Source organism: Maniola jurtina, chromosome 2 (genome assembly GCF_905333055.1).
Source record: "Maniola jurtina chromosome 2, ilManJurt1.1, whole genome shotgun sequence".
Lineage (NCBI taxonomy): Eukaryota > Metazoa > Arthropoda > Insecta > Lepidoptera > Nymphalidae > Maniola > Maniola jurtina.
The window spans coordinates 7,682,086-7,708,456 of NC_060030.1; the positions used below are offsets into that span (position 1 = coordinate 7,682,086).

General features: G+C 39.4%; 1 protein-coding gene across 1 annotated transcript; it reads left to right on the forward strand.

Moving 5' to 3' along the window:
* The first annotated feature begins 2,205 nt into the window (after positions 1–2,205).
* Positions 2,206–26,351, forward strand: LOC123871826 (zinc finger protein 423 homolog). Its single transcript, XM_045915817.1, has 8 exons — positions 2,206–2,699; positions 8,990–9,237; positions 20,364–20,506; positions 22,075–22,282; positions 22,907–23,551; positions 23,868–24,158; positions 24,517–24,834; positions 25,248–26,351. The coding sequence occupies exons 1-8, from the start codon at positions 2,597–2,599 to the stop codon at positions 26,079–26,081; spliced, it is 2,790 nt and encodes a 929-aa protein (XP_045771773.1). The 5' UTR covers positions 2,206–2,596; the 3' UTR covers positions 26,082–26,351.
* Positions 26,352–26,371: the final 20 nt, after the last annotated feature.

Genomic DNA, 26,371 nt, shown 5'->3' on the forward strand with positions numbered 1-26,371 from the left:
GAAGCGAGTGCAAAAATATATAAAACCGAACCCTCATCAGAACGGGTGGCAGTCGCGAAAGGCTTTCTAAGTAGATAAGAAGTTGGTACTTTTTCATAATACTTTATTCAAAGCTCGGAGATTTGGCTCAGTGACAGGCTAATCGGTCATGTCAGGAGGCACAGGACGCTTAAGTATTTATGCTTAACCCTTTTGTATCCAGCTCTGCTGCGCCCGACAACTCCATGTCAATCCATCCCGTTTTGAATCCAACGTCCCTTGAATATTTAATGTTCATTAATATGTCAGTTCCTGTAGGTACGCCCATTCAGTTCGCTTCAAACAAACATCATGATTTAACGCGTCATTAGTCTTTTGTTTTGGAAAAGCGAACGTCGACTAATTAGATAAAAGCATGGGTTACCTCACACTTTTTACGCTAACTGAGTACGTAGAAACTGAGTACGTGCGTACAGTAAAAAACTGCGTTGGACACTCTTGGAATGGGTAAAAACTTCAAAAAACTACTTACCTACCTACCGTTTAATTTACAATTGATAAGTAGATAAGTACCAAGTAGGTACAATTAATTTTGAGATCCAATAAAAACTAAGTATACTTTTATTCCATATTCTTTTTTCCCCCTTTTTTCGGCAGTCATCATAGTGCTACAATTTAACGAAAAATATGACCTACCTACTCAAGTCCAAGTAGGTACCTAGCACGAAGCACCTATCTACCTACGAGTAAAAGGCATACGAATAATTTTTGGAAAATCATATGGGGGTTTGCAGTAGGTTTCTCGAGTTTAACCTCAAAATAAAGTTCTGGCTACCCGCGGGTAATATATTCACAACTAAAAGGTGTCGTCGGGAGTCGCATCCATCGGTCCCTCAACACCGCTCTCTGGACACCGGGTGGCACTTCAATTGCTTTGAAATTCATGTTTTATGTACAGATTTTATAACTTTACAGCGGTCGGTAGATTTCTATTATTTATACAGTAGGTTCTAGATTCGTGACTGTCCGCGGGGATTTAGGTTGTAGTAAGTCGGGTGAGAATTTCGCTTTTCCGGGATAAAAAGTAGGTAGTTTATATCCGTTTTCGGGATTCAAACAATCACTGTACTTACGAAATTTTATCAAGATTGGTTTCCCAGATAAACCGTGTAAAGGTTACTTACTGACAGATAGGCACGTTCGCATTTTTATAGGTAGGTAATATTAGTATGGAAGAACGGATTACAATTATTTAGCTACCTAGGGTGCCAAACGAGCTCTTATCTCAGAAAAAGATGAAGAAGCATCTCACAACAGGTACCTACTTACTTCTCAATCAGCTGGGTGTCCTTTTTATCATATCTACCTCCTTAGAAAGGTTTAATTAACAACAGCTGATCAAATGAACTTCTCAATAAAAAATAAATACTTAGGTAGGTACCTACCCCACAAACGTATAAAATAAATTAAATGCAGTTATAGATAGGTAATGGCCATGTTAAATAACAGTTGAAGTAAAAGTAAAAAAGCCTTTGGTTTCAGGCTTTGTGTAGCCTATGGCCTATGCTAAGTAGACGAGGCGCGGGGCGGGAGGGCAGCCGCCCATTGGTCGCGCCCATCCGTGGGTGGAACGCGGAAAATATTTCTGCAGTTTTCCTACCAATTTGAAAAGCTTTTAGCGCCTGTCAGTTGCGTTTTGCCTCTTTTTAGCCGCGTTCACGTATGCTTCATTTGATTTTGTGAATCGAGAACGTCGAGTTGACGATTGATTAGGCTTGGGATTCAATGAACCCTTCGACAGGGAAATTGCGCAGACTGATTTTGTGTGAGTTCTTACGTTATAATAAAATTATATATATAAAGCAAACGATACTTTGCACTTGTAATTCTAATTAGAAATTAACGAATTAGTGATAGAGTCAATAGGTGTTTGTAGTAGATAGCACCTCTACTTAGGTACCTATCTACTCTACGAAGATAGGTAGATAACCACTTTTTATTGGGTTAGGACTAAGTTACCTATCATACCTACCTAGCAGGATTTTGCCCTCGTATATTAAGTATGCCTTGAGGCTTTTAGGAAAATATAGTGAAATGGTGGTAGTTGGGTGCATGGAGGGAGGGGGAGGGGGGAAGTAGGCGGGGCAGCAGGCGGGGCGCAGGGTGCTGAGCGCCGCGCTCGGGCGCTCCGGACGCCCACCGAGCCAGTCGCTCCGCGCTCAGCATTCTCATCGCGCGCACCGGTCATCACGAGACACCCAACCGTAGCCTCTACGTAGGCTCATCTACGAAGTTCTTCTTCAGTACCTTATTAGAATCCATTAAATCCTGTGTACGGCAAAATTCAAAGGTGCACACGCTCGGTCCTGTTTCTAATTATCCCGATCGATGGATCGCAGGCACCCAAATAATTGCCGTGAAAAAACCGTAAGCAGGACGGGCACCCCTTCAATTAGAGCCACCAGCTGTCGGACACGCGCCGCGCATTAATTTGCACTTGCGGTAATTTGGTACGCAAAAACCTCCAAAATAAACAGGTATCGATGCACCTGCGGCGATCTCGCGTAGCGCGGTAACTGACCGCGCACAGGACGAGCTTAGGTTCGGTGCTTTCGCTATGATCATGCTATTCAAAGGCAACAGCAGCAGACTGGAACATCTGATAGAGAAGATTCAAGCGAATAAGGAAAACCACGACGTAACGACAGAAGAGATAAAACGTAAGTATTTTTAAGTAAATAACCACCAGATGTTTATTAAATAACTTTAATTTGACAAACTTTTCCAAGATTTCTAAGTTGAATCATTTTGCACGTTGCTTAAACTCAAGATAAAGCAATTCTTTTAATTGCAGAAATCATTTTTAGGGTTCCGTACCCAAATCGTAAAAGCGGAGCCCTATTAATGTCACGCTGCTGTAGGTATGTCTGTCTGTCTGTCTGTCCGCATGCCATAGGTCTCTAGCTCGTAGACGAAATAGTTACAAACCTGTTTTTTTTATATGATTAAATATTCAGTCAAAAACTTCAATTCTTAGCATATAAATCGCACAACATAAACGGAAATAGGTCACATGCTAACCAATGAACCAGAATATTTACTGTCTACAGCTATACCTACTACTTATATAAAATTAATGTAGATAAAAACATTTAGGTAAACTAGAAAATAATTTTAGAAAATATTTAAGTTTTTTAACAAAAAATGGAAAAATAGTAATTATTATTTTAACATTTTCTTTGCCGCTAGATGCAGGAAAATACAAAGGGAAAATGATGAACTGTCACAAAACCATTCAGTCAAACAAAATTGAGTTTTGATATACACAAGTTTGTTTTTAGTAATAATTTAAGAAACATAAGTCATGTTATATTATTATCAAAAGAAAAACGAATATTTCAGAAATTCATTCGAACTGAATAAGTATCGCCCGTACTAAGTAGGTATTTGACCGAACAAAACAGCCCCATTTTATTAAAGTTACCTTTTGATTTGTTCAGACTCTTAGATACGAGTATATCTATCTATCTATCTATATCTAATTATATGGACGACCCAACTAGTATGTTAACATACCTACATAGGATATAGGACATTATCGTCAATAAGAGTGGGTGATAAATTAAAACACAACAAACGACTAAGTAACTTTTATTGCAATTTTTATTTATTTCAGTACTGGTACCATCACCAAATTTTTTATTTATTTTTAAAACAAACATACTAGCCAATTTTTTTTTAAACTTTTTTATAAACAGATAGAAGAGCTATCTAGAAAATTATAGAATAGTTGTCTAGTCTTAACGTGCTATCAGAGCACGAGAGACGGTCAATTTCGGAGTTCCGCAGTCGGTCTCCCTGCTCTCATCCAACTTATATATCTAGGTATTCGACTGATACCTATTAGATAAGTATGCACTACCGGAACTATGCCACTACACCCACTACACCCTCAAATCTTAGTTACAACCTACGAATGTTATAGCTATAACAAATTATCTACTCATGTCAATCAGCTACGCCAGTGGATTTTGAATAAGTTATAGCGAATGGTCCTTTTGCCTGTCACTATAGGTGAAGCGTGGAACACGTGAGGTCGTCGGTGAAAAATCGACATCTATAATATCAACCGCGCCTCCCCGGGCCCTTTGATATCCATGACGGAATTCCCACGAAAAAAGGATGATTTTTTAACAGCAGAAAAAGTGCGGGAGCAGAAAGTCGGTAGTGGAACGAAACGAAACGATGGATATTGCATCAAGACGACGTGGTGGGCCTGGTATCTAAATTCTAAGTAGGATTGTCATAGTATAATTAATGATCTACTTCGGACATTCGCATTAACATAATATGACAGACTTGATCATATTATTTTCTTTGGAAATAACTAACTATTTACCTAGATTTCAGATTTACATGTAGGCACTTCTTATCTCAATTGAAAAGATTTGGGATTCAATTTTGAATCCTCCTATAAGAATTTGTCAGGTTGGAGTTTTTTACTGTTGCTAGAGACATCGTCAACATGAATTTCATGTAACTAATAAGAAACTTATTAATATTATTCGGACGATTGAGATATATTCCAGTGGTTTTAAAACATGAACTTCCATGCAACCTAAAGGTCCTAAAGGGGCAAAGATTTAAGAAATTCTCATCTTATCAAATGCATTCACTGTGTAAAGAATCTTCCTAGCTTTTATGTTTGTATGTTTTATAATTTCTGAGGTATTATTTTCTTCTGAACCTAACCATTTGCTGTCTAAGAGTGTTTCGTGCACATGACATCTTTACTTACTTGATCAGGATCAAATTACGTGGTGCGCAGATAGCTTGCACCAAAAGACGGACATGGGCTACATTTTCCCACTCGCTTTAGGTAAGTATATTAAATCACATGGACGAAGTTCAGGCATCATCTATGTACGTAGTTAATTATTTATAATTTATAGGTTTATTGAGGACTAGATCCTGCCCGCAACTTCCCCCAAGTGGATTTAATCTTTTTAAAAATCGCGCGGAAACTTTTCGATTTTCCTGGATCAAATGTAGCCTATGTCCTTCCTCGGGATGCAAGCTATATCTGTACTAAAGTTCGTCAAAATAGGTTAAACGGATGGACCGTGAAAAGCTTGCAGACAGACAGACAGGCACACATTATAACTATATAAGCAGTAAGTATAATGCATGTAGTATACAGAATAGAAGTATATGGATTAAATTAAATTAAATAACAGTATGGATTTATTATTTCACTTGTGTCACAAGAACGCGTGTCCTTCATATATAGGTACCTAACAAAATGTTTCAATATCGTAATTAAGTAGGTACCTAACAATCTAAGTGCGATTAGCAGGCGTGAATTAGGTAGGTATATCTACGCTGATGAATTTGTATAATTAAGGGTTGATTAATCGCTTTTGATTTGCCCTTCAATTATACCTACACGGAAATTGATAAATTAATTACTTTGAACGTTTTTGTTGAGTTACGGTAGTTTTTTAACATTTAATTATTTACTGCGACATTATTAGACGCTACAATTTATCTTGCTTGGACATAATTTTATTCCAAACTGCTTGGCTGCAGTTGCAGTTGCAAGTTGCAACCTATTTTGACGAAACATTTATAATAATTAACAAAGTAGTTAGCAAATTGATGTTTTTAGAACTTAAAAGCATCAACCGACCTTCAAGCAAAGTATTCTTAAATTAGCAATGAAACTTGCAGAAGTCAGCTCTGGCAAGCGTGCACTGCGTGTTTTTTAAACCCCCGATCCACAAAGAGGGGTGTTATGAGTTTAACGTGTGTAGGTATCTGTGTATCTGTCTGTGGCACCGTAGCTCCTAAACGAATGAACCGATTTTGATTTAGTTTTTTTATACTTACTAATAATTTAATTGGCAATGGGCAGGGCACATACTTAGTTCGAGAAAACAATACCTACTCAGATCCTAATAATACATCTCGCATCAGAAAGCGCAACGTTAGAAGAACGTGGCATGTGGAAGTCTCTACAAGAGACCTATGTTTAGCAGTGGAAGTCTATCGGTTGATAATAATGATGATGATTTGTGTGACCTAAGCTTGAGGTGCATGCGACATTTTATATAAACCTGTGAGGATGATACTGCCATTGGCGCAATTAAAGTGTCATAAGCCAACTTTGTCGTATTAGTTTACAAATTGCGAAAATCCAAATTAAATTTGAATTTCGCGGACAGATCCGTCGCATGCACCTTAAGGGCCGGCGCACATAATATGGCGGAGCGCAGCGCCGAGCATTTTTCACAGTCAAAGTATTATCGACATTGTCCTCATTGAAATAATATCAAAAATCAATTGTGCATCCGTGCGGATACTCGCGCATCCGCGCGTAATCCCGCGCGTGCTCGCGCATTCTCTGGTAGAAATTCGCGTAATGTGTCACGCGATTAGAAAACCGCGCGGGCATGCTCTACACTGCGCTCCGCCGCGTTTCGCCATATGTGCGCCGGCCCTAAGAGAGTGGTCCAGGCATAATAGTGTAGTGTTAGCGTTTGGCGATTGCCGTTGATTGGCGAGGCGCCGGTCGAGGTGTCTCAGACGCCGCAATTAGGAAGTGCGCTTCCGCCGCCCACAGCCGCGGCGCCACCGTGCACCGTCGTCGTCACCCGAGGAATTGCCGCAATCGCTGCTAATTACGCGCGTCCTATCGCCGACCTGACACCTACTTACTTTGAAAATTTGATACAATTGAATGTTGAGTTAACAACACTGAAATGGACATACAAGTACTCTGGAAGAGGTGTGCTATACAAATGACAGTTATTTTTTGTGCCGATTCGAAGCACCCTACTGTACCTACTTACCAAAAATCGAATTTGACAGTGTATTAATTGGTCTTCGTGATCGAACCTTTATTAAACCATTAGTCTTATTAATATACTAGCTGTGCCCGCGACTTCGTTCGCGTGGAATAGCTCTCAGCGCGCTTTACCTATATAGCCACGGACGCTCAGGCGCGAGGCGTGTAGTACGTACGTACGGTAGCTTTCATACAAATCGGTTGAGCGGATGGGTCTTTAGGAATCCCGTGGGAACTCTTTGATTTTTCGTGATAAAAAGTAGCCTATGTCCGTCTCCGGGATATAAGCTAACTCTGTACCAAATTACATCAGAATCGGTTAAACTGTTGGACCGTGAAAAGGTAGCAGACAGACAGACAGACACACTTTCGTAACATTCACACATTTATAATATTAGTATGGATAGATAGAATATACCTAGCTAATTGTGGTTGTATGAAAAACATTTACAACAAACTTGTGCTGTCCCGATTTTGTTTCGAAAAATGATCCTTTGGTAGGTAGACGAAATTGAAACGATCAGTATTAAAAAAATTGTCAGTTTTATTTATTTTTATGAACAAGTCACGCTTGACAAAAAAAAATATATTACATACCATTTTTTTTTTACGAAAAATATTTAATGGTTACCTAAAAAGACAGTTCAAAACCATCGGAGGTACGCCACGGCTCGGGTGGTTTTGAAGATCCCCATACTGTCCCAGATAAAAAACTTATTGCACCTAATCACTGTTAGTATAGGTGACCTTTTTGCTAAGAACTGAATTTCAAATAAATCTTCGTAGATGTTACCTCCCTTTCCGTTACCTCCCTTTTCGAAAAAAAAACCTAACTAGGTCCCTTATTTTATAAAGAAAATTGCATTGTCTTCCTTGAAATATTTCTCCCTTTATTTCATCCATTAAATGACTCGTTACGTGTATCCGGGGTGTGAGGCAGGCGGAGGGCTCTGATTGATACAAATAGTTTCCACCTATTAAATGGGCTTGAAGGAAAGGAAGTGCGTTGTTAAGGAAAATGGCATCGCGCGGAGATCCAGAATTGCGAAAACCGTTAGATAAACGGGTTACATAACATCGTATTTTGTCGGTGTGTAGGTACAGAAAGAACTACTTACAAATACTGTGAAAAACTGTGAAATCCTAACAGCAGATTTTTTAAATTTTCAAATTGAATGTAGTATCAACATTTCATTATTTGCAGATAATATATAACTAGTATAGATTGTCACGGTTATAAAAGTCACAGATTTGACTAGTAAGTATCATCCCTATTATTGATGGTTTGACAGTATCCCCAATGCGCGATTCTAAGGTGTACTATGGTCCCCTATTCATTCTAAGTGGAGACTCGTGTTCAGTAGTGAACCAGTGAAGGATAGAGTGATACCTAAGTATCATATTATGGGGATGTTCTTAAAATCCTAAGATACCAGAATCACGATAGGCGGTGAGGGTGACAAATGACACCCCCCTATATAATGCCTGTTGCTTGCAGTCGAGAGGCTTTCGCTCTTTCTCCAACATTAGTCATCATTTGTGCTGGCTCTCATCTCTGGAGCCCATTCAATTTGTTTAAATTTCACGCTCTGAGGTGCTACGGAAAAATATTGGATGTTAACCCCAAAATATGGACCTTTGCTAATGTATGGGAGAGCTTTAGCAATAATGTGGGGCGTACGCGTGTATCTTAATATAACGGGTTTTAAGCTAAAGCTTTTCTTAGTCATGTTATGTCTATGTGTATGACAAACATTTTACGCTAAGTAGATGATACAAGTTACTTCGTCCGCGACCCGTGTGGATTCAGGTTAAAAAATTTCCTGTGGAAACTGTTTGATTTTCCAGGACAAAAAAGTCCAAGTGAGGAAACCTGCATGCCTGAGAGTTCTCCATAATGTTCGCGAAGGTCTGCCAATCCGTAGGTACTTGACCAGCGTGGAGCAGGTGGACTATGGTCAAAACCCTTCTCACTCTGAGAGGAAATCCGCGCTCAGTAGTGGGCGGGCGATGGCCATATGATGATGATAATGATTCTTTTTAAATTCCGATACAAGTTAGTGATGTGATGATAGAGTCTAAGATGGAAGTGGACTAACTTGGAAGGGGGATGGCAGTTTCATTAATGATGATGACTAAATTGTGGTTTGGTTGTTAAAACAGAAGCGCTGGGCAGCGTGGGCAGCGTGGGCAGCGCGGGCAGCACGGGCGGCAGCTCGTGGCCGTCGTCCACGCCGGAGCCGTCGCCGTCGCCGTCGTCCACGCCCACGTCGCGCGACGCCGCGGACGCCGACGCGGATCCCGACGTCGAGCCGCCCTTCACGCTGGGAGCCACCGAACACACACCATACAAGTGTAAATTTTGCGACAAGGCCTTTCCTAGGCTCTCCTACCTCAAGAAACATGAACAGGTTTGAAGCTTTTTATTATCGGTAGCCTAACTTTTTTACTTTTCTTTTAAATTCAGTTACAAGTTAGCCCTTGACTGCTATTTCACCTCATAGTAGCTGATGATGCAGTCTAAGAAGAAAGCGGGCTAACCTGGAAGGGGTATGGTAGTTTTATTAAACCCATACCCCATTGGTTTCTACATGGTATCTTACCGGAACGCTACATTTCCTGGCGGCATGACTCTGCCACGGTGATAGGCCACGGCTAAAACCTCGATAGTTTAGCCATGTTAGGGCTAGATGAAAAATATGATAGGCAGAATGCCAAGCTTCTCCATCACGAATATCAATCTAACTACTTATACGAGTCCATAAAGTATTTCAGTCATTTCAATTACTACGTCAACCATCAACAACCAATGTTGAGACAAGAAACCAGCTCGGTTAGGATCGTACAACCCTAGCTATTACAATGGTCATACTCATAACTCGTATCTGTAAATACGAATCCTGTTCCACCATGCTAGAGCTAGATAAAAAATGTGACAGGTAGAATAAAAATTGCAAGCTCCTTGCGAATGTTGATTTACACACGTCTTATGCGATTTCATGAAGTATTTTAGCCATTTCAATTACTACATCAACAATCAACGAACAAAACAAACCAACTCGGTTAAGATTATACAATCCCGAGTCATTACAATGGTCATACTCATAATTCATATCTGTTTTGTATCCAGTTATGCCATGCTAGAACCTGGAATCTCCCAGCTTCATTAACCAGGAGATACCCAAAATGGTCCATTTACAGAGACAGTGCTTATTGCGAGATATGCATCGCAGTAGCCTTGCGGTGTACAACACCGGGGCCTGCGAAATTGTGACACGCGGCCCATTACGCTCGTACATCTTGGAGTCCTTTGTGTGGCGCCGATTTAGCCGCATACGATTGCAGTGCGACTCACGCCGCGACAGATCTAGCTGCGATAGGGTAAATAGAAACGTCACTTTGCATAACGCCGGTCGTGTTCCTACCTACGCTAAAAGCCTCCGCAAATTACAGACTTTTTATCCACCGATATTGGGCTGGGCTGCTAGTGCGCCTATTGGGCCAACTAATATTGGTTGGTGGTGAGTGCGCAGACCAGCTAGCGTCGGCCGATTGGTCTCGAATAATTTGCTAGTTGTTTCCAACTAGCAAATTGCTCGAGAGCAATCGGAGCTGCGCTTGAATATATTTAAGTAGTTTTGAATCGTCAAATGCATCTGCCATTGGTTCGGAATGCCTTTTCTACCGAGAAGAACCAGCAAGAAACTCGACGGTTGCTCTTTTCAAAGATTTGATTTAGAATATTATGCCATGCGTAAAAGTCATTGAAGTCCCGCGCATTTCTGGTCAAATCCACGTTCTTTTATCATTTACATTGTCTTCGTTTGTATATTATGTGCTTTTGTCAAGAAAATAGTTTTAATAGATTTTTTAAACTTGTGTAAAGGCAAGTCGAAAATTAATTAGAGCTCTACGATTAAGAATAGAGCGGTGGCGTAATGAAAATAAAATTAATACTACTTATCCAGAAATGTGTTATTACCTTTAAATATACAACGGGGGAGAAGAATCAAGAATAAAATTGAGTGTTGGGTATAACCCATCAACAGTGATACTCGTAGGTTATTGCAAAGAATCGGCAAAGAAATTGCGAGTCACCAGAATAAATGAAATAGCGGCATGTATGTGCACGTGGAAGAGCGGCATACTGATTGAATTAAGAGGGCTCTCTCCGTCACTCGTTTCATACAAACGTAGTTCCAATTTCATTTGAATATTAAGCAACCAAAGCCCATGAAATTTTGCAGATATATTCTAGAAACTAATATCTATGTCTGTGGTTTTCCAGATTTCTGTTAAAATATTCGGTTTCAAAGTTACGCGGTCATAAAAATTTACATACAAATCTTTGAACCCCTGTAATTTTAAAACTACATATTTTTTGAAAAATCTAAAACACCACAGACACAGGTATTAGTTTCTAGAATATGTCTGCAAAATTTCATGGACTTTGGTTGCTTAATATTCAAATGAAATTGGAACTACGATTGTATGAAACGAGTGACGGAGAGAGCCCTGTTAACAGTTGTCCGATAGTTCGCCGACAGTCAGTTTGAAAGCAATCGTATCACCCACGGCCGACATAGAATCGTTATAATGCACTTGCATACATCTTAATCAGACTGAACTATTGGCCGATAGAAAGTCTGTAATTTGCGGAGGCTCTAAACTTAGATCCGGATCTTTGTGGCAAAAAACGTAACACAACATTTTTAGAATCGATTACTTTTATAATTGGCCAACACCATCCTATAAGGATTTTATTAGATTATCGGGATGCAATTGCCATCACTGTTGCGTTTTAGAGATATCGATCAATCCGTTGGGTTCGTAGTGTTGCGCCGACAAATGTATCGGTAGATCGTGTTGCGCGCGCGACATCGCTTTGACGGCCGGAAATAGGCTGCGATAAGAACTCCCTAGGCTGGCGTGCCAGTCTTTTATCAATTATCATTGCGCCGCTTGGGAAAGGTAATCATTATAAAAGTAAATCATGAGATGCTGTATTAAAGAGGCCCGTTTTAGATCGCAATGTTAAGAAATGTACCGACCTATCTATTAAATCAAAAACCTTTTGATCAAATTATCCAATGAGACACCTTCTCTACTACTATCGGCAAGTAATACCATAAACAATAAGCATTTTCTCTTTTAGTTACATTCAAAGGTAGCCCGGGCCAGATAGGCTATAGAAATAAAGCTCATGCAAACAATGTGCTTCAAAAATGGCGGCGCATTACCAAGGTGGCTTACATTATTAAATTAATGATAGCTTCAAGAAGCCTATATCATCGGTCAGCCTATCGTGTGATTTTCACACTATTTCCAAAGGCAACAATGTACCCTCTTAATAGAACTTCCAGATTCCTAAATCATGAATGCACAGTATAGGTGGTTTCATATTATTTACCTACACTACATATTTCTTATTATTATTAGGCTAAAGCGCTAAAACAAGCAATGAAAATTCTGCGCCAACAAGACTACATTGTACAGTAGCATCTCGTTTCGTAGAATTCATGATCTGCAAGATTATTTTTTGCATTGCATTGTTTAAATCTGTTTTAATTTTGGAATAAGAGGACGGACTTACTTATGTAGGTACCAACTAGGTGTCTCATTTTAGGGTTCCATCATGCCCGAAGGATGCTAACTGAACCGCGTTATTAAACTTCAGCTGACCGTCCGCCCGTTTGTCCTGTATCGCGTAAACGCAAAGATTACCCCCAGCATAAACAGTTACAGGTACCTAGAGAGTTGAAATCACAGAATGCCAAGAGCCAATGCATTGCTGGCTTTTCAGGAATTTGTTATTCCGTTCCCTGTAGAAATCTAATGAGAATATCCTCGAAGGGAGTTTGTTCCACAATATACATATAATAAGTGCGTGACCAAATAGATCTGGCACAACGCTGGTCGAAATACACCAGGCTCCCAGAATAACGGTGGTAGATAAAAATTATATTACAGAAGGCTACCTAAAGGAGCATTAAACTTTGCAGTAGATACCAACAAATGTACTAGGTAAGTAAGTGCACCACAAAATATTCCACGCAGCCTATTTCGTAGAATGATTCCTTAATTTGATACGAGTTTTGGGGTGCTACGTATATGGCCAGTTACATTCCGCCGATGACCCCGCGCCGGCGGGTATGTGAACCACCGATGACATCGCAGTTATTGTACTGGGAAAGTCGCTCGGTAGCCGTCCACTGCCCATTTCAAAGCTTTATTGGCTATCACGCTCGCCTTAAACTACTTACGACTAGTTTGAAATGTGTTTTGGTGCGCTTTACGCGGAATTTCGACGGTACCGGCTCCCATTATGGCCAACGCTCTCACGCTGTTTGTTGGTGAATACCTAATAATAAAGATACCTACTTCGCGTCGCGTGTTTTTTCGCTATAAATAGGGGCATGGTGTCGTGGTGAGAAGCACGGGGCGGCCAGCAGGGCTCCACCACGCACCCAGGGGGCCCAGGCGCAGGCTCCCGTGGAGACCATGAGTCTGCTTATGCGACATTGGCACGAATTTTAATAACATTATCAATAAAATCTACATTGAACAGCTTAGTTACAGAATTGTTAGTAAATATGTCTTTATCGTCTTTATACTTTGTATTAAGTTAATAGATTTAACTTATGTGGCTGAAAAATGAAAAGGCTCCATTTTACAGATAGAGTCATTGGTATTTTCTAAAACGAGATGAAATAAGCTATCGAAAGAAAAAGGAATTGAGTTTCCAGGTGCAACCAAGTATATTTTTTGTTGGAAACATCGAAAATAATTGTCTCAGCAACTGCATTGTTCCTTTGAAAATTTTTGACGGTAGAACATTCAAAAGAGGGGAAATATCAAGCCTATAAAAATGGCCAAATATTAGCAATTTTTTAAATAATTCTTCAAAATCGTCCAATATAGAACTCAAATAAAAAATGATACTGAAATAATTACTCATAAAGTCTAATTTTCAAGAAAAGAAAAGTTTCGTAGTTTGTTGATTTACTTACCTACCTGTAGAAATTTAACTAGGACATGAAGGTAAAACTTTGAAATTTTAAAACTTCGGGTTTATTAAAGTTTGTTCACTAATTACTGCTACTAAAGTATTAAATCATACCTTGAACAATGGTGCTCGCATCAATGCGATAATTATGCCTTGTGTTAACCTTAGGTAGGTGCAGAGGTTTCTAATGCGTTTTTAAATAAGTTTCGATGGCTCGTGCATATTTTTCTTTGTGAATGCATCCATCATTAGCTGGACGAATTTACCGCAATTCTGTTGTAATTAGGTGGGCAGGCCATCGTGTATGTATATATCTAGTAGATATTGGCTTGGATGATCTTAAGTTCTGTTTTACGCGTAGGTTTTTGAATTTTTAGCATACCTAGGTATAACTTGAAAAAAGCTATGAGTTCTACATATAGAATACACACAATAAATTTAGAGTAAGTATCTGCATCTTTTTCTTTTTAATATTATTATAAAAGGACGGAGAAATAATCTTAAATTAAAGTCTAAGTAAATTTTAGTGCTTCTCTATAATTAATATAAAAATTATGCTCACCACTGCCATCTAAAGCACAGGAGTATAAAGTCACAAGGTTTGACAGTTCTAAATTGAATTAAGTTTGCCTGTCCTTTTAGTATTACATTCGTGAGAAAAAGATGTAAATACTCTAAAATTCAGATCAGATCAGAGAATTGTCCTCTGGGAAAAAAAATTTTAACTCACGGACTCTATGCCAAAGTGCTGCTAGGCTATTTCGGCATAGCCCTCTTGATAATACAACTAAAATGGCTCTAACAACTAGAGAGCCTCCATATCTACCTATACAAAATGTACCTAAGTAATTTACGGAACCGACTAACAAAGAATGACATTACGTTACATAATAAGGGGAACATAACGTTCATTCAAATCACCTTCGCGTCATGTCGTCTTCACCTAAATAAAAAAAAACGGGCAAGTGCGAATAGGTCTAGCTCAAGAATAGTCCCGTACCATATGTAAGGTTATTTTTAAAAATTGATTTGAGTTGTCAAAAATAATATAAAATTATTAATTTATCTAATGCAGGTAGTTTGATAAAATCGATATTTGGCTCATTCGATGTCATACAATCTGTTGCTAGGAGGCCAACAAGATTGAACTTGCATAAATACGGGTGTTTTGAAGGTTTTAGTTTAGTCTCCTTCTGAGATTCGGAGCGATATCGCATATTTTCGGTATTTGGATTGTAAACTGAATAATTAGATGTTGTGATAGCAATCACGCTCTAATTAAATTATTTATTTTGGCATTAGTTTGTTTAGATTAAAACTCTCGGATTACACATTAAACTTGTGTTTTTTTTGTGTTGGTTTTGGAGAGGACATTCCAATAATTCGATAAAAATATTTAAATAATACCTGCTTTTCTGAGTGACGCCAATAATTCAGAAGTGGGATGTGTCTCACGTTGCCTTCATTTCGCTTTGGTATCTTTTTCAAAACAACCCACATTTGATAAATTTTTTTAATGAGTTCGGTGGTTTTGGTGATTAAAATTTTAAGTTTTTTTAAAGAATTTAGTCTTTTGTGAAGTGGAAAGTAATTTGTTTTAAGTGGTTCAGATTTTGTATACATCGAATGAGAAGTTAGTCGTTTGGATTTATTGTTGACTGGATATTAATACTGAGAGTTCGGCAGTTCAAGGGTAGGTTTTAATGATTTGACGGAGGACAGGATAGCCCATGATTTGGATTTGACTTAGGGCAAGGAAGCCCGCGACTGACACGACAAGATTAATTAGAAACACGAGGACGTGTTAAATTCAGGACGGCCGAACTGTAAGGTTATTTTTAAAAATTGATTTGAGTTGTCAAAAATAATATAAAATTATTAATTTATCTAATGCAGGTAGTTTGATAAAATCGATATTTGGCTCATTCGATGTCATACAATCTGTTGCTAGGAGGCCAACAAGATTGAACTTGCATAAATACGGGTGTTTTGAAGGTTTTAGTTTAGTCTCCTTCTGAGATTCGGAGCGATATCGCATATTTTCGGTATTTGGATTGTAAACTGAATAATTAGATGTTGTGATAGCAATCACGCTCTAATTAAATTATTTATTTTGGCATTAGTTTGTTTAGATTAAAACTCTCGGATTACACTAGAGGTGTCAAATATGGTTAGATTCCTATATCATAATATTAATGTTTGTTACAGAAAAATATTGAATATTTTTTACGTTAAAATATATTAACTATCAAAAAAAAAAGCCGCAAGCAGAAACTTGCATGCAAACGATTTTCAACCTTATTGACATATTTCAGAAAACCACATATTAGCACTCTATGAATGATACTGAGCAAGAATATGACAAAATAACAACTTTCTCGTTACCGTCAATAAGGTCGAGAATCGCTTGCACCTGTTTTTCTGTTGCTTTCACCCCTAGCGAACCATTATACAGATTACCACCTTAAAAGCGACGTCTGGGAGGTGTCGGAGGAGGTTCTGTAGAAATATATTATATCACTTTAAAAAAACAAATAATTTTTATTTTGTATTTTTATACTTAAATTATTTCTTTTCATTAATTTTTTTATAAGAATCATCAAAAAGAAGTGAGAACTCATCGCCGGCGCACTACTGAGCACGGGTCTCCATTTCAATAACACTCAAGTAATAAAAATAGTAGGTACCTAACACTATACTAGTACGTTGGTACTAGTATACAAATTTCAAAGGCACTTGTAAATCTTTACTTCAATAAGTACCTACAAGCTTCACAAAAATAAATAAAATATTCTGTATTCCTTGTTAGCACCCTTCAGGTTCAGATACGGAACCCTAAAAAGCATGACAATAAAGAAATCCCGAAAGACGTATAGTATATGGTAATAATTTTACTCTAAATACCTAGGTACCTATCTATATCTACCTACCTATTTATGTAAAATTAAAAACAATTGGAATGATAAAGAAATGTCAAGAAGGTACAAAAAGTAGATAAGTTTACCCAGTTACCTATTTAAAAATCGTTTTAATAACGAGCTTTTATTTTAGCCTTCATCACGGCTAAAACTAATACAAAAATCCAACAACCCAAGCTCCAAGCACGCCGGAGCTATAACAGACACTCGGTTCCTATGGCTACCTCCCAGTTCCATCATGAGACCCTGGATATAATCACTATGCCCACCCGGTTCCATCATGAGACCACACAAACACACACATTTCCAAAAAGACCAATACAATTTACGTACCTAACCTATAATAACAAACGCGCGAAATGTATGAAGTAACTAACCTAATCTGTGATAATATCAACTCCGATAACGAAATATGATATTATTTACATTCAGTATTACCCACAACCAAGTTCACAAATAAATAAATCTACTATCCTGATTGAATAGCAAAATCGAAAGAATCTATTTGATGAGTAAAACTACCGAGGGGCAATATTCCAAACGAATAAAAAACTAACGCGTAGCGATTATCACGCATTTTATCGCGAATGAGTATGATATTCGCAACCATATTGATATCGTGTGACGTAGATCGGTAGACGGTCTATCTTTGGCAAACGCCTCGTGAAATTTAAAAGCAATTTCTAATAGAAAATGTATTGCTTTAAAAATTACTATATTTTGTATTAAATATGGGGTTTATTGAAAATCTAATATCCTGAATATTTTTTTATATTGAATATGTATTATAGATAAATTATTTTTTGACACCACTAGATTACACATTAAACTTGTGTTTTTTTTGTGTTGGTTTTGGAGAGGACATTCCAATAATTCGATAAAAATATTTAAATAATACCTGCTTTTCTGAGTGACGCCAATACATAGTATAAGAAACAACACTAATTAAAAAAAATAATTGTGATGTCATCACAAATTCACATTTTCTGATTTTTCCCTTTACTTGTGCAACCTAATAGACAGAATTTTAGTAGTAAAACGGGAAAGAGGCACCAAATAGGATTCTCTGACAAGTCTTGACAGGCAAAGAAGTGATCCTATAAGGGTTCCTTTTTTCTCTGGAGATACGGAACCCTAAAAATGACCATTAGCAGTGAGTAGTGACACGTTCTAAGGATTATTCATAAGTTAATTATGAGAATGCTAATGTGGCTGCCAGAGGCTAATAATGGGAACCGTCGTTTCGGCCTTCGCCACCCGTAAACTGGTGCAGGCGGGCATAAAGACGTCCTATACGTCGACACACTCCTAAAACTAACATGCTCTTCACGGTTCCACTAATAATTGACCACCTCGCTGATTATGCCTTACTATTATGCTAAACACAAGTTACACTTGATTGACTGAGCCATTGAGGAATATGTTTTTTTGTAATTCCCGTGGCAACTTTAATTTTTCGGAACAAGACATTTGAAATAACTTGAACCTAAAACCTTCAGCCACCATAGAAATGGAAGTATTGGTTATCGATAAACTTGTTAGTAAGAATGATGGTGTTTGCTTAGTCGAGGGTTTGTGCTCTCGTGGTCCCTCAATTACCACAGCGAGGTATCACAAACCATTAGCACCTACGGCAATTTGTTAGCGCCATGGTGTAGTGCACCCGCTTGCTTGTACTCATAAGCCATCATCGAGGTATAGCTTTTGTTCAAAGTTGTGGTTTATTGACTTCTAATGGATATAATACAATTGATTTTTTTTAAAGGAGGCTATTTTACGGACTTTTAGGCTCAGTCACCGGGGAGTTGAATCCTTACCGCTAACTTCTCCAAGGCACACATCTGTTAGCAGCTTCTTTATTTTACTTGTCTTCTTCGTATTGCCCGACTTCCTGACTGTCTGGAGTGGACCTTTCCAATGCAGTCAAAATTACCTTCATCGTATTATAGCACGCATTCGCTTCTGTCGGTCATTCTCTGACTCCTGATTTATATTAACGTTATGACGTCATTTAGGTGCTATTCAAATTCAAAAACAACAACCTATTTCATGTAGACAAACTTATGGTTCCTATGACTAGTCGACTCTACCATCAGTTCTTATCTAAATTACTACACTGTAAATTATTAAAAAAATTAAAGTTTTACGACAGGTAGGTAGTAGGTAGGTACTAAACTTATTGCAGAGATTATGAGTGATCATCCGTCCAAGAGTTTTGTTCTCCGTCTTTGAAAATATTTATCAGATCTACAACAAAATATGGCAATGAATTTTTTATCCTTTTTTAATTGTGTATTTGTGCGAAATAATAAACCTACAGCCAACCGGTTCCTTTAATAGAATATGCTACGTAGAGCGGCGCCCGCGCATAAACATATTGCAGGCATGTTTACAGCTTGTTTTTAATTGGAGTTATCGGTACCTACAAGGTGAAATTAATAAATTCTAATGTCTGATATAAATCATAACGGCTCTAAGGTGAAATATTAGACTTTTATCGATGTTAGATTCGTATCAATGATATTAATTTAAGAAACTTGTAAGTATTTAGAACCACTGTGTACCTAGGTATAACGCAAACTTATAAAATATAAACTAAACTATAAACTATATAATAAATAAATAAAAACTAAACACCAGGTGTATAAATACTCAAAAACAAGTTGGATATAAGAGCTCTACTTCCTAGTTTCATAGAATAATAAAAATTTGATTATAAATTAATTAAATAAATATTTTATTTGATTTGATTTAAAATTGCTAGATATGAGTTAAGTGCTGAAACCTAAATATCAAATATATAAAAAATATTAGGTACTAATTGGTAAAAAACATGAAGGCAACAAGGGACGTCACGTCATCTTCAGAGCTTACCTAACGTAAGAACTTGAAAAGCTTGTTTCGGGTAACGTCACACGGCGCAACTCCAGGGCAATTTCAGTACAAAAATAAAATTGAATTTTGGAATAAAGGATTTGCCTCAAAGGTTGTCCGGGAGAGATCGCTTAGCGATAAGACTGCCTTTGCACGCTGCAGCTATTAGATCATGATCCCTGTATATTTGTCTTAGGCTAATGTTTTGTGTGCAATAAAGTATTAAAAAAAAAAATGACTTACCCTAAATACCTTACGTTCGCGTGCCATAATCCATACGAACGCACTAGGTTTTACCTCCTAGATACGTTCAAAGTTTAAATCTTTGGATTTGAACCTACGGATTTCAGTTCCTCCTACATAAAACGTTTAGCTTTGACAGGCAGCTTGAATTTACTAATTATTTAGCAATCACTATTGTCGTTAACAGCTACTATTCCAATTAAACGGTCGATGTTGGTAATTTATTTGAAACTAGCCGATGCCCACGACTTCGCCCGCGTGGATTAAGGTTTTTCGAAATCCCGTGGGAACTCTTTGATTTTCCGGGATAAAAAGTAGCCTATGTGCTAATCCAGGATATTATCTATCTTCATTCCAAATTTCAGCCAAATCCGTCCAGTAGTTTTTGCGTGAAGGAGTAACAAACATACACACACACACACACACACACACACACACACACATACATACAAACTTTCACCTTTATAATATTAGTGTGATGAACGTTCCTTTCCAGACCCATTCAGATCAGATGCCGTTCCGCTGCGAGTTTTGCTCGCACCTGTTCAAGCACAAGCGGTCCCGCGACAGGCACGTCAAGCTGCACACCGGCGACCGAAAGTACCGCTGCGCGCATTGCGAATCTGCTTTCTCCAGAAGGTACTATACCGTTTACTGTCATGCTTTTGTTTTTTTATTAGGGTTCCGTACCTCAAAAGGAAAAACGGATCCCTTATAGGATCACTTTGTTGTCTGTCTATCTGTCTAGATGCCCGCGACTTTATTAGCTTGGACTTAGATTTTTTTAAATTCCAATGGAACTCTTTGATTTCCTGGAATGAAAAGCAGCTTATTTCCGTCCTAGTATTTCCTTAAAAAACATTACCTAACATCTAGGTCACAAAAAAAATCTAGGTAGGTATAAGGTAAGTAGCATTCAGTACTTACTTAAAATTCGGTATATTATTGAGTTTTCTAAAGCTGAGAGCACAAAGCACTAAGTATTTACAAGCGCATGACACGAGAGGTGCTTGCATCACAATAGTGGAGTAGCAAGATTGATCACCGTAAGCCACAGCACAAAGCTCGTCGTCCGCGAGGCGACGCGTCACCTTTTTCGTCACCTCAGCACGACCACGTGACTAATTCCACGCAATTTGTCGGCTCAACGAATGCCGAGTGAAAAGAGTTGATGCGCTGACAAATGTCGTTGAGGGTCTCACAAAAATGAAATAATGGCCCATTCCTAAACCGGTGCGGCGAGAGCGGCCATTAGTGGAGGTGTTTGGGCGAACGCCACTATTCTGTAGTTTGCGTGAAAGCCTCTTTGTTGGTTGTGTTTGGCCCGCGCTTTATGTGGGTACTTATGTCTCCAATGACAAATTGTCTTCTCCGGTCACATAAAGACGATTTATCTCATTCAATAGAAATAAGTGAGTAGAAAGATTTTTTATTCAAATAAAATTTTACAAGTGCTTTTACAAATCATCTCTTACCACTGTTTCGGAGAAGAACTCGGCAGTTGCTCTTTCCAAATGTTCAATTTAGACAATATAATGTCGTGAACCTATGTAATGTATCTAGTTGCAGTCTCGTGCATTGCTGGAGCGAGCTGCGAGTCAATTGGAGTCATTTGCATAAACTTTGATTACTCGCAAAACTCTTATTCCTTACAAAGAGATAAAAGTTTACGCCATAAAAAGAGAGATGATTTTTTAAATTTTAGGCCGCAATGCTGTGCGAACTGAATTGTACTTTATTGCATCGTAACAAGAGTCGCTATTTAATTAAACTTCTTTGTGGAGTGAACCTTCTGTACCTGTTAGGTACTATTCAATATTCGGTGGTTCAACGTTCAAAGTTATCATTTCACTGATGATTCACATGGAAACGCATAACAAACAATTTATTAAAAGCTATTACAGTGCACGCACGGTGTGGACGGAGTGTAACCTCGGCTATAGCTCAGCCCATATGCAAAAGCGTGAACGCGAGGGCCGTGAAACCAATCAGAAGCGTCTCGAAACATAAGAGTCGACATTTATTTAAACAATGTTACTCTTTACTGGCTTATTGTGATTATCTAGACTAAGGTTAAAATTTTGTATTTATAGCTATTGGTTTTGGAATTAACTGAAAAAAAAATCTTTACCTACTGAGCTTTCTGTACCTATAAGGTACGACGTGCTATTAAGGACTCTGTTGTGCAACGAAAGTAATCATTTCAGTGACCATCTGAAGATTCACATGAAAACACACGACAACCAAAAGCCGTTTCAGTGCACGGTGTGCAACCGCGGCTACAGCACGGCCGCCGCGCTCACGTCGCACATGCAGGGCCACAAGCGTGAACGCGAGGGCCGTGAAACTAGCCGGAAGCGTGCCTTGCACTGCTTGCGTTGCGGCGATGCGTTCCGGCGACCCGATCTCTTACAAGTAATGATTATTATTTTAACTTGCATAAGATAATTATTGCGGTCATTGCAGCCAATCTCAACGGAAACTGTAGTTTCGTCTATAGATGGGAGACTAAGTTGCGGACCTCCTCTATTTGGTTGAGAGATAGCTTGTTTCCTGGAGACACAGGCTACTCTTTGATTTTCCGGGATAGCAGTAGCTATCCTTGAAATCTGTATTCTGTAGCACATCGAGAACTGTTATGTATTAAATAGGTAGGTAAGTATCCTTCTGTAAAGCACTGTTACTCGTAATTAAATAGTTATTAGATGATGCCTGCGACTTCATCTGCGCGGATTTACTAAAAATACTGTAGGAACTCTTTGATTTTCGGGATAGCAGTAGCCTGTGTTTCCGGGATACAAGCTATCTCTCAACCAAATAGATGAGGTCCACAACTTAGTCCACGTGGAATGTGAACTCTGACTTTCCAGGCCAAAAATAAGCCTATGTCCATCCTCGGGAAGCTATTACTCAAAATCGGTACAATGGATGGGCCATGAAAAACTAGTAGACACACTTTCGCATTTATTTTGATTTCTGCTTTGTCTTAAACTGTCACCATAATTTTAGAAATAGGTAATGTGTTTTCGTTTGCTTCAGGCTCATATGGCGAGTGTTCATGGCGTCGACGAAACTTCGATGACGCCTCCTCGTCGAGTTGCGTCTCAGCCACCACCACTGCTTGCTTGCATATATTGCACTCGAGATACTTTTACCAGCATGGAGCAGTTACAATTACATGTACGCGCAGCTCATTCAGCACTGTTGAACGGAGAGAGTTCTGCACAGTACACAGTTGACCAGCCGATGCCGACAGACCTGAGTAGACGAAGTCCTGAAACGTCAACGCCTGCTAAACGTACTAAGTTGAACTCCGGCTGTGCAACACCAAAAAGTGCTCTTTCCCCGAGCACACTCTTGTGCAATCAGTGCGACGCAGCGCTACCAGACTTTGAAGCGTTTCGAGCTCATTTGAAAGGTCATCTTGAAGAAGGTGGGGAGTTAGGGAGGATGAGTCCCGCACCTTGCCTCCACTGTGGTGCAACGTTTGCTGATGCAGCGGCCTCCGAGCGCCATCTAGCCGCTCATTATCTCGCTGTGTCTTGTGAATATTCTTGCCCCAGTTGTGTACGCAGTTTCCCTACACCGGAAGATTTGCAAAAACACCTGTTCGATATGCACGCTCATCATATGTACCAGTGCAATCTTTGCAAGGAAATATTTGATTCTAAAGTTGCGATTCAGGTAAGGATAACCCTGTGAATTGATACCTAACCTTTATTTAGAATCTTACAACTACAATCATTTATCCGTCCGCAGTTAAGTCCCTCTCATTTTATCAGTACAGTAGATACATATATTGGCATCTTGACCCCTAAACATTTAAACAGTCCGTATTTTATCTGTTGTGAGATTTTGTCTGTTGTGTTTTGCTATGTTTTCTCTTTATTTATTGTAGAGTTCATTAAGAAAAGGTTTTCAGAAATTGGACCAGAGCGAAAACGAAGCAGGTCGGCTCGCATGAAAAGGATAGTTATTAAAGGTATTGTTTGTATTGCAGGCTCATTTCGCAATGTCACATAGTGCTGAGAACAAAGTGTGGGTGTGTCGCTCGTGTGGCTCGGCTGGGGGCGCGCTGCGCACGGAGGCGGAGGGCGCGGCGCACGTGCGCGCGCGGCACGCGGCCTCGCGCTGCGCGTGCGGCGCCGTGCTCGCGGGCGCACGTGCGCTGCGGGCACACGCAGCCGCACATCACACCTACCGGTGCCCTGTTCCTACTTGCACCGAATCTTTCGCCGTGCAGTATCTACTCGAGCGTCACATGCAAACTCATCATGCTGTTACGCACCAAGTAAGTTTATCCGGTCCCAGGTAGGTAGATATTTTGTAGGTAGGTATCTATTATAGTTAAGGAAGGCTCCTCTATTATATTTTCATAATAATGGACGTATAGTAGGTACAGTTTCTATTGTGTTAATATTTTGTGGCCAAAGAATAATTGATTATTATTTATACGATTCCATTATTCGAAATGTTTCGATGGTTTCAGAGTTATAGTCGCAAATTAATTTGGTGGAAACTTGGAAAGTTGGGTTTCCTGGGAAATTAAGAACTAGCTCGAGAGACTACTCATTTGAAAGCAAAGCAGTAATTTGAAACATTAATACACATTAGAGTTAATGTTAAAACAATCCTATTACATATTCCAGGGTCTCAACGGCGATATAATCAGAGGCAAACGAACAGAAAACAACAATGCTGTTGAAGGTGATGGTGCGAGTTCTCCTTGCATCAGTGGTGATGGCCACGTGCCCATCGTGCCCAGCGGAGAGGAACGTAGGAGAAAGAATGGAGCCGTGGCATTGCAGTGCGCGTATTGTGGCGAGCGCACGCGAAGCAGGGCGGAGCTGGAGGCGCACACTCGTGCGCACTCCGGGGCCGGCGCGGCGCGACATAAATGTCTCATTTGTGATGAGGTCCTGCCGTCAGCTGGCGTCCTAGCCGAGCATAAACTTACACATTGCAAGGTAAAACTCTCTTACAACAACTCTGAACTCTCCTACAACCTCTATTACACTAAAAATTCGACTTTGTAAGTATAGTAATTGTTGTTGCTACTTGCGTGAATGTTTTAATGACATACTATAAACAGTGTCGCGCGAGTCGTTAAAACAACGAAAACACAAAGTACACGATTTTTATCCCATTAAAATAAAAGATTAATTCTGAGTGGGTATTATTTATTAATTGTATCAAAATTGAAGCGAACGGCTAGTTACTTACCTACATGGTAGATGATATGAAACAGACTGTTTGTTCCCAAGATCTTACTGTAACTGGGAAAAAAGAGGTTTTTGTAAAAAAAGGTCTTATTTTATTTAGTTCACAAATTGTTATACATAGTATCAAGGAGATTATGTATAATTTTTATGTATTTCAGGTAGTTGCTGGTGATACTTGTGCTCGATGTCGTTCAAGACTACCATCAGAAGAGGCTTTCTTGAGTCACATGGCACGTCACCACCCTGCGTTACCAGCCCCTTGCGTCATTTGCCGTCAAACTTTAGCTTCCGAGGCTGAAGCGCGGTTGCACGCCCGTTTTCACTTACGACCGAACGAAGACGAACAAAGATGTGCAATATGTCTAACAGCGTTGTCTGAAAGTGAGGCTGGGGAGGGAGCCAGGGCATGCAGCGCTTGCTACGCTCGCCATGCTGCTCCTAGAGCTCCACCGCCCTCGGACCATGACTGCCGTCTGTGCCGTCGGACCCTCGGCTCTCCGACCCGTTTACAAGCTCATCTTATCGAACACACGTTCGCCGGTATAGGAGCGTTTACGTGCTACCTTTGCTCTGCAATGTTTACAAGTGCAGCTGGATTGCAAAGGCATTTGCCGGAACATGCTACAGCACCTAGACCTTATGACTGTGGCCGATGCGGGTTGAAGTTTTTCTTCCGCGCGGAACTCGATAACCACGCATTCGTTCATCTCGAAGAAGCAGAGATCGCTCAGAGGGCGTTTTATGAAGCGTATGCCCGTGGGGCGGCATCGGCATGGGCTGCTTTGCAACCGACGGACTTAGCGCCGCAACCTACTGTATCCACTCCAGCATCGGTGGATAACGAAGTGACAGTCAAGCAGGAACCAGAGGTGAAAGAAGAACGCAACGATGAATACATCGAAGTATCGTCGCCCCCTCCTCAGCCCCCGCAGCCCGAGCCGGCATCTACGTCACCTCCGGTAGTGAAACAAGAGAAGCCCGACGAAGACTGAATGGAAAGCTAAGTTGAACGTTATCGTCCGGTGTGGGATACATTCCTACTGCAATACTAGATTACGTCCTTGCAAGTTATGCATAGTTAAGTTAAATTTTGTTATAGTTGTGTCTGTTGAGCGTTTAGAACGCAAATAAAGTAAAATAAAATTAGATAGACCCGTCGTCTTTTATGTTGGTTAGGGAACGTACTATGTTTTATAATATTTACACACGTATTTGTATAAACTTGTTAACTTAATAAATTATTATTATTATGCTTCACTTGATATGGACTTTTAATATCGCC